Here is an 8,661-nt window from a genome sequence, read left to right on the forward strand (position 1 = left end):
GGGGGTGAACAAGCTGCAAACAAGCTGAATGAAACACATAAGAGGAGGAAAGAGGGGATGGAACAGAAAAGGAACAAACCAACCAACAGACAACCAACAAATGAAAAGATGGGGGGGGGGGCGAAATCACAATAACCTGCAAAAGAGTTCATTTTGGGGTACAAGAGATCATGAGTATGGATGGGGAATGACCTGAGGTAGGTGGTGAACTGCTGTCTTGATGCCCTGGAGAGAAGAATGAGATTGAACAGACTGGGGAAGCTGGTTCCACAAGTGAGAGAGAAGAGGAACAAATGAGTGGAGGAGTCTCATGCACAACTGAAGCTCATTTACAATGGAACCATGCCTGGTGATTAAAAAAAAAAAATCCAAAATTGTGGGGCTCGAGTGAAACATCTCTAAAAGGATAAGGTATCAAACATTGACGATTGATTACACAATGGCATGATGTACTGATCTCTCAAGTCATGTGGTCCAGCAAGAATGAACTCGTCCAAGGGAGGTTGTTCAGTTCGATTCGACTTCTCACAAATGAGAGAGTGAGTAAGGGAGATCCAGAGTACATCAGCTTGGAGGTATTCAAGCCAGAATTTTAATGTTTTCATTGTGGACACATTTCACTCTTGATAGTGTCCAATCAGCTTGACAAATAAAGCTTAAAATGCATGGGGTAGGCCTGTATTCCGTTTGATTCCACATAACATGAGATATACTTTCAGAAAGTGCTTCAATTGCATACGCAACACATAATCAGTGATATTTGGTTGGATTGAAGAATCAAAAGCAAAACATCCAGATGGTAGATCCAGAGGTATGGAGAAAAATCACGATATGGAATGACAATCACTCACCATTAGATTTCAATTTAAATTGTTTCCTGTGCATTGGCAAAGCTCGTGTTAACCCAAACAATTACACTGTGCCCTGACATTTCAAACTGTGTCTGCTGTTGATAAACATAGGCAAATCAGATATGTGTAGAATCGAAGAACAAATGTGTCACATGACTTTTGTTTGAATGCAATATAATGTTTGACACCAAGTGTATATTATTAAAAGAGAAAAAAAAACAAAGCAATAACAATTAACGTTGAGAGTATTTCAATATATTAGTTTGTTGTATTCTTAGATACTTACCCCTCCACCCCCAGCACTCCCACCTCACATTACATGAATACAAAGAAGAACGTGATATCAATCATAAAGCATGGATGGTTCACCATCATACGGCTGAGAGAGCAGTGTCGTTGGTAGGAGCAAGTTTGAGGAGATTTTACTTTTAAGGACAAAGAAAAATACAGGAAGATTTCGAAAAGAAAAGCCAGCAGCCAAACATGTGGCTCTCAACGGAATCCTTTCATCAAATCTCCCTGTCAAGGCTAGAGTGGCCAAAGGCAGTGTTCTGGGCTCAGTCCTATTCCTGATCTTCATCAATGATCTCTCTGAGTCTGGGAAATCCCCTTCATCAATTTGCTGATGACTTCACCCTGTGCCATGACATCCCTCATCCTTCAGACAGGCAGGCTGCAGCCTCTTCCCTCGCTTGAAAAAAACATCACAAGCTGGTCAAACACCACTTGGAATACGTCTTTCAATCCTGACAAATCTCACAGTAATTTTACACACACACACACACACACACACACACACACACACACACACACACACACACACACACACACACACACACACACACACACACACACACACACACACACACACACACACACACACACACACACACACACACACACACACACAAAAGAACCATCTAGCAAACCCTTGTAGCAACTTTATCTACGATCCTTTTCAAGAAGTTCAGTCATTGACACTCCTGGGTCTCACAATCAACAATTAATGTTCTTCGGCAAACCACATTTCAAAGTTGGCCTCCAAAGTCAATCACTGACAGAGCATCCTTTGGCATACAAAGTCCTTCCTTGACACCCCTAAACTCCTCTCCACAACTTGATGGAGTACTGCTCTCCCCTCTGGGGTGGTGCCCCTGCCTCACACCTTGCTCATTTTGACGACATGGAAACCAAAACCTTCAAGATTATTGAAATCTCCCACGCTGAAGCTGAGTCTATGGGACTATCACTTCGCCATCACAGACAGGTCAGTGGTCTCGCTGTCTTTGACTGCCCCATTTTTGAACTTGTACCCTCTGCTCTTTCTGTGCCCCCCCTCCAAACCCACCCCACCCCCCATGCCAGGTTTCTGCAGAGTGCACACACGGTCCACCTTCAACCTTCTTCCAGTTACACTCCCAAAATCCAGGATCACTGCTCACCTCAACTCATTTGTTCCTCTTTTTTTTCTCACCTGTGGAACCAACTTCCACATTTTCTTCCAATCTCATTATTCCCTCAAGGGCTTCAAGACAGCTGTTTATCGCCATCTCAGGTTGTTCCCAATCCAAAACCATAATCTTTTATACCCTCGTTAACACCCTCCCCCACGTCAATCCCTCCACCTTCCAAATTTCCAGTTTTTCCTTCCTGAGAGTTTGCTTCTGCATACATCTTGTCCACCCCATGGATCCTCCCCGAGCCCAAATTCTTCCCACATCCCTTATTTGTTCAAGAAGTATCCCTCTATTTTGTCTTTCAACCATGCTGCTGGTCCCATCTCTCGTTCTGTTATATCCTGAGAAGTTCCATGTTCTCGGTCGTCCACGAGCCTCGACTTTGTATAAAAACGCAGTTACCTTAATTATAATATAGCAGAGGTTTCTCATAAGTGTAATGGACTAGTACTACAACACTTATGGAAAGAATGTCAAATACCTTTCTCAACAAAAGAATGAGGGAAATACTCCAGGAATAAATAAAAAATAGGCATGCCTACCCATCACTTCGCTGATGGTTTTAATCAGGTGGCAGCATCCTAGACTTCACAAGCACATTACATGTCTACCTGCGAGTCTCGGTGAGGATGTAAAATAAAGTGAAACATGCGAAAAGCATCTTCTATAACATGTAGTGGTGTCGCATGGCGATGGTTGCTGTTGTTTGTGTGCTCTTCTGTGTACTCATATATATTTTCCAATTTCTGCGAGAAGTATTCCTATATATCACTGATTGCTCCTTTCGTGTCCATCACACTATATTATCAAGGGTTCCTGCTGTTGCACCATTGGAAGCATGACATTAAAGCTCAAGGTTCTGCTTCTTCCTCGTATCTCCTGGAGAAGCTTTTAAAAACAAGAATTTTTATGAGTAACAGACACAAAGATTTGTTTCAAGTAAATAGATCATTAGCTTTCCAACCACGTAAATAGATCATTAGCTTTCCAACCAAGTAAATAGGTTATTAGCTTTCCAACCAACTAAATAGATTATTAGCTTTCCAACCAACTAAATAGATCATTAGCTTTCTAACCAAGTAAATAGATCATTAGCTTTCCAACCAAGTAAATAGGTTATTAGCTTTCCAACCAACTAAATAGATTATTAGCTTTCCAACCAAGTAAATAGATCATTAGCTTTCTAACCAAGTAAATAGATCATTAGCTTTCCAACCAAGTAAATAGATCATTAGCTTTCCAACCAAGTAAATAGATCATTAGCTTTCCAACCAAGTAAATAGATCATTCGCTTTCCAACCAAGTAAATGGATTATTTGCTTTCCAACCAAGTAAATGGATTATTTGCTTTTCAACAAAGTAAATAGATTATTAGCTTTCAAACTAAGAAAATAAATTATTTGCTTTACAACCAAGTAAATAGATTATTGACTTTCCAACCAAGTAAATAGATTATTAGCTTTCCAACCAAGTAAATAGATTATTAGCTTTCCAACAAAGTAAATAGATTATTAGCTTTCAAACTAAGAAAATAAATTATTTGCTTTACAACCAAGAAAATAGATTATTGGCTTTCCAACCAAGTAAATGGATAATTAGCTTTCCAATCAAGAAAATAGATTATTAGCTTTCCAACCAAGTAAATAGATTATTAGCTTTCCAACTAAGTAAATAGATTATATTAGCTTTCCAACTAAGAAAATAAATTAGCTTTACAACCAAGTAAATAGATTATTAGCTTTCCAACCAACTAAATAGACTATTAGCTTTCCAACCAAGTAAATAGATTATTAGTTTTCCAACTTAGTCAATAGATCATTAGCTTTCCAACCAAGTAAATAAATTAATATCTTTCCAACAGTGCCATTTTTATTATTCTATGACAGCAGGAACCCTTCAGATTTTAGAATGAGATGTGACGGACACACACACACACACACACACACACACACACACACACACACACACACACACACACACACACACACACACACACACACACACACACACACACACACACACACACACACACACACACACACACACACACACACACACACACACACACACACACACACTTCTCCTTTTAGTAATAGATGCAGGAAGTCTTTGGCCTGATTGTCGTCATTGCTTTTGGTGAGGGTAAGGGCTTTGTTGGTGTCTAGGTGAGTTTGCAGCCACAAGGTATGCACGTGGGACAAATCCATCTGAGCCATTCGACTCTACGAGCCACCATTCTGGATTTCCGGACACATCATGGCTCCGTTTCAGATGGACATGCTGCCCGGCGATGAGATCCATCTGCCTTGGACCATCAGCCTGGAATGGATATGCTGCGATAAAGTGCTGATTGAAGGCCATGGAAGAGAGGACAAGAAGCACACAGGAGTGGAAAGAAGGGAAGGGAGAGGGAGGGAGGGACAGACATCATCAACAGAAAGAAAGTTAAAGGATGAAGGGTTAATTCCAAATAAAGGAATAATTAAAAACCTTATAAAACCAGGTCAAGAGGGGGTCCATGTGTGTATGCATACAGCGCTTGTATGTATGTAAATAAATAAAATACAATAAAAATAATAATTAGATACAGATATATACTGTACATGTATAGAAACACACACACACACACACATATATATATATATATATATACATACATACATACATACCTGTATATAGTGTTACGGTTGAAGAAATTCACAGAACACCATTCAGGTTCCCCAGAGGTCAGTTATTTCGGTAAGTGTGTGTTCCAGGTTAGATTTGCCCAACAACGTATAATGGGAATTGTTTGTGTGCCGGGCTGTGCATCTTTGAGGTAGTGTTATTCTTTTCTATCTTTATTTTAAAACAAACACATCGTCACAATAACGACAACCCACGGCCGCGTTTGACGGTGATCTCCAACACGGCCGCGTTTGACGGTGATCTCCAACACGGCCGCGTTTGACGGTGATCTCCAACACGGCCGCGTTTGACGGTGATCTCCAACACGGCCGCGTTTGACGGTGATCTCCAACACGGCCGCGTTTGACGGTGATCTCCAACACGGCCGCGTTTGACGGTGATTTCCAACACGGCCGCATTTGACGGTGATTTCCAACACGGCCGCGTTTGACGGTGATTTCCAACACGGCCGTGTTTGCCGGTGATCTCCAACACGGCCGCGTTTGACGGTGATTTCCAACACGGCCGTGTTTGCCGGTGATCTCCAACACGGCCGCGTTTGACGGTAATTTCCAACACGGCCGTGTTTGCCGGTGTTCTCCAACATGGCCACATTTAGCGGTGATCTCCAACACGGCCGCATTTGACGGCAAGATCAGATCAAAACGGCGTTATCCTCTGAAAGAGCTGGCCAATCGAAAGTGAGAGGGGCGGATCCAGCCTGGGTGAAGGTTCAATGGTGAAAAGGGGGAGGGCGCTGATTTCGGGTGGTGAAGCCCAGAGCTACCCCTCCCCTTGGGGCTATAAAAAGCCGCGTTCGCTCGCCGACAGGGCAGTTGAGTGGAGTTGGGAAGAAGGGTTTAAGGAGAGCGCTGCAGTTGAGTTGGCATGGGGAGCTCGGAGGCAATGGAGAGCTGGTTGCTTCAAGTTCGTGCTGCGCTGGAGTTCGTGGCTTGCGGTTGGCGGTGGGAGTGGAGAGACGCCCCGTTGAGAGCTGGAGAGTTCGGAGTTTGGGCAGTTGGTTCACTGGGGGTTCGCCGGCACGACCAGGTGGCCTGAGTCGAGACCCATTCACTCCTCCAGCGCGTCGTCGGCTAAGCCAGGCTGCAGTGGAGGCCGGACGACCAAGGGAGCCAGTCGGAGCTCGGTGGTCCAGGCAAAGACACCGAGGGTCGCCGAACCAGGACCCAGCAAGTCACCACGAGGGTGGCCAGGTAGCCTGCCCGGTCTCTCGGAGCCCCTTCGGTCATCCCGGCTCCGAGTAATTATAAAGGCTCACAAGCCCGGTTCTTTCTTTCTGGGGTTTTGGATGAAAGTCTGTGGTGCCTTGTCTACCTAAGTAGAACTGATTAAGTGCATGACTGTGTAAATGATAATAGGCATCAGCTGTAGGCTTTTTGCTCGTGTCTTGTCCCCATCCCCCCATTCATTGCATATGTGCATTTAAAATAAATACCCCTTTTGTTTGAATGTTAACCTGCTCATGTCACTTTCTGCCATCAACTGCCATGATGCGTTCGGAATATTAGCTGGCTGATTAATTATCAAGCCGATAAAATGTACATCTGGTCCGATGGGACTTGGCGAGATAAAACCGCTCAGCAATCGCATATGGAACGAGCTGCTTAAGCGGCTCTTTTTCGTGCAGGCCCCGTCGAGGTATAAACTCCCGGCATTTCTGTCCGCGCGAATCGTTAGGTATATCGACAATTCGGCGATTGACCCTGTAGCGTGTGGACAGAAGAGTTGGCTGGTTTATGGTGTGTTAAAAACACCCGTAGATGGGTTTCGGTGTTGATCCGGAAGCTACGACTAGATTGCTCGTTCGGTGGGCGCACACGGCCGCAATTGGGCTAAGGCGGTCGTCCGCACGACAAATGGGCGGAAATCTACAACAATATATATATATATATATATATATATATATATATATATATATATATATATATATATATATATATATATATATATATATATATATATATATATATATATATATATATATATATATATATATATATATATATAAAAAAACACACACAGATATTTATACATATACATCTCTGGAAAAAAAATTAAGAGACCACTGCAAAATTATGCTTTTACTATTCATGGGTATGTGTTTGAGTAAAATGAACATTTTTGTTTTATTCTCTAAACTACTGACAACATTTCTCCCAAATTCCGAATAAAAATAGTCATTTAGAGCATTTATTTGCAGAAAATGACAAATGGTCAAAATAACAACAAAGATTCAGTGTTTTCAGACCTCAAATAATACAAACAAAACAAGTTCGTATTCATTTGTAAACAACACAATACTAATGTTTTAACTTAGGAAGAGTTCAGAAATCAATATTTTGTGGAATCACCCTGATTTTCAATCACAGCTCTCATGCGTCTTGGCATGCTCTCCACCAGTCTTTCACATTGCTGTTGGGTGAATTTATGCCACTCCTGGCACAAAAATTCAAGCAGCTCGGCTTTGTTTGATGACTTGTGACCATCCATCTTCCTGTTGATCACATTCCAGAGGTTTTCAATGGGGTTCAGGTCTGGAGATTGGGCTGGCCTTGACACGGTCTTGATCTGATGGTCCTCCATCCACACCTTGATGACCTGGCTGTGTGGCATGGAGCATTTTCCTGCTGGAAAAACCAATCCTCAGAGTTAGGGAACATTGTCAGAGCAGAAGGAAGCAAGTGTTCTTCCAGGACAACCTTGTACGTGGCTCGATTCATGAGTCCTTCACAAAGACAAATCTGCCCGATTCCAGCCTTGCAGAAGCAGCCCCAGATCATCACCGATCCTCCAACAAATTTCACAGTGGGTGCGAGATACTGTGGCTTGTAGGCCTCTCCAGGTCTCCGTTTCACCATTAGATGACCAGGTGATGGGCAAAGCTGAAAATTGGACTCATCAGAGAAGATGACCATACTCCAGTCCTCTACAGTCCAATCCTTATGGTCTTTTGCAAACCTCAGCCTGGCTCTTCTTTGCTTCTCATTGATGAAGGGCTTTTTTCTAGCTTTGCACAACTTCAGCCCTGCCCCGAGGAGCCTGTTTCGAACCTTCCTCGCCGTGCACTTCACCCCAGCTGCCGTTTGCCTTTCTTTTTGTAGGACACTTGATATCATCCTATGGTTGTTGAGTGACATTCGAATGAGTTGGCGGTCATCCCGGTCAGTGGAAAGTCGTTTTCGCCCTCTGCCAGTCTGTAGCTTTGTTGTCCCCAATGTCTGCTGCTTGAACTTGTTCTTATGAACCGCCGTCTTTGAAATTTTAAGGATGGAAGCAACGTGACACTCACTGTATCCATCTGCCAGTAAAGCCAGAATTGAACCCTTATGTTCCTCACTCAAAACTTTTCTTTTCAACTCTTTTGGCATGGTCAAAGAGTTATTTTTTTTGATTCCAATTACTTTTGAGGTACTACGAGCATTGTTTTTGCCATCCAGCTGGTCCTATTGCAAGAGAATAGTGATGACCACAGCAGTGGTTTTTATACTTTTCCTTGTTAATAAGATTCGGTTAAAGTGATCACCTAATCAGTACCTCACTAAGTAGAATGAGGTCTGCCTGTGTTGGAATTCAACAGACACTGGAATGGAATGGCTGCCATACATGGAGAGATGCTGATTAAAATTTTTTTTTTGGGGTGGTCTCTTATTTTTTTCCAGAGCTGA

At 42.7% G+C, this 8,661-nt stretch overlaps 1 protein-coding gene across 6 annotated transcripts in view; it reads right to left on the reverse strand.

Annotated features, from left to right (window-relative positions):
• Positions 1-560: 560 nt before the first annotated feature.
• The window catches only part of LOC147016185 (rho guanine nucleotide exchange factor 37-like), an 83,640-nt gene continuing 75,539 nt past the window's right edge, over positions 561-8,661 (reverse strand). For all 6 annotated transcript variants that reach the window (XM_085848966.1, XM_085848964.1, XM_085848967.1 and 3 more), the window contains one exon: positions 561-4,654. In XM_085848966.1, the coding sequence (XP_085705092.1) occupies positions 4,433-4,654 (222 nt within the window). In that variant the 3' untranslated portion in view covers positions 561-4,432. The remainder of the gene's footprint in view (positions 4,655-8,661) is intronic.

This window comes from Eptatretus burgeri, chromosome 12 (assembly GCF_056783735.1).
Source record: "Eptatretus burgeri isolate ZD-2024b chromosome 12, Ebu_testis_v1, whole genome shotgun sequence".
Classification (NCBI taxonomy): Eukaryota; Metazoa; Chordata; class Myxini; order Myxiniformes; family Myxinidae; genus Eptatretus; species Eptatretus burgeri.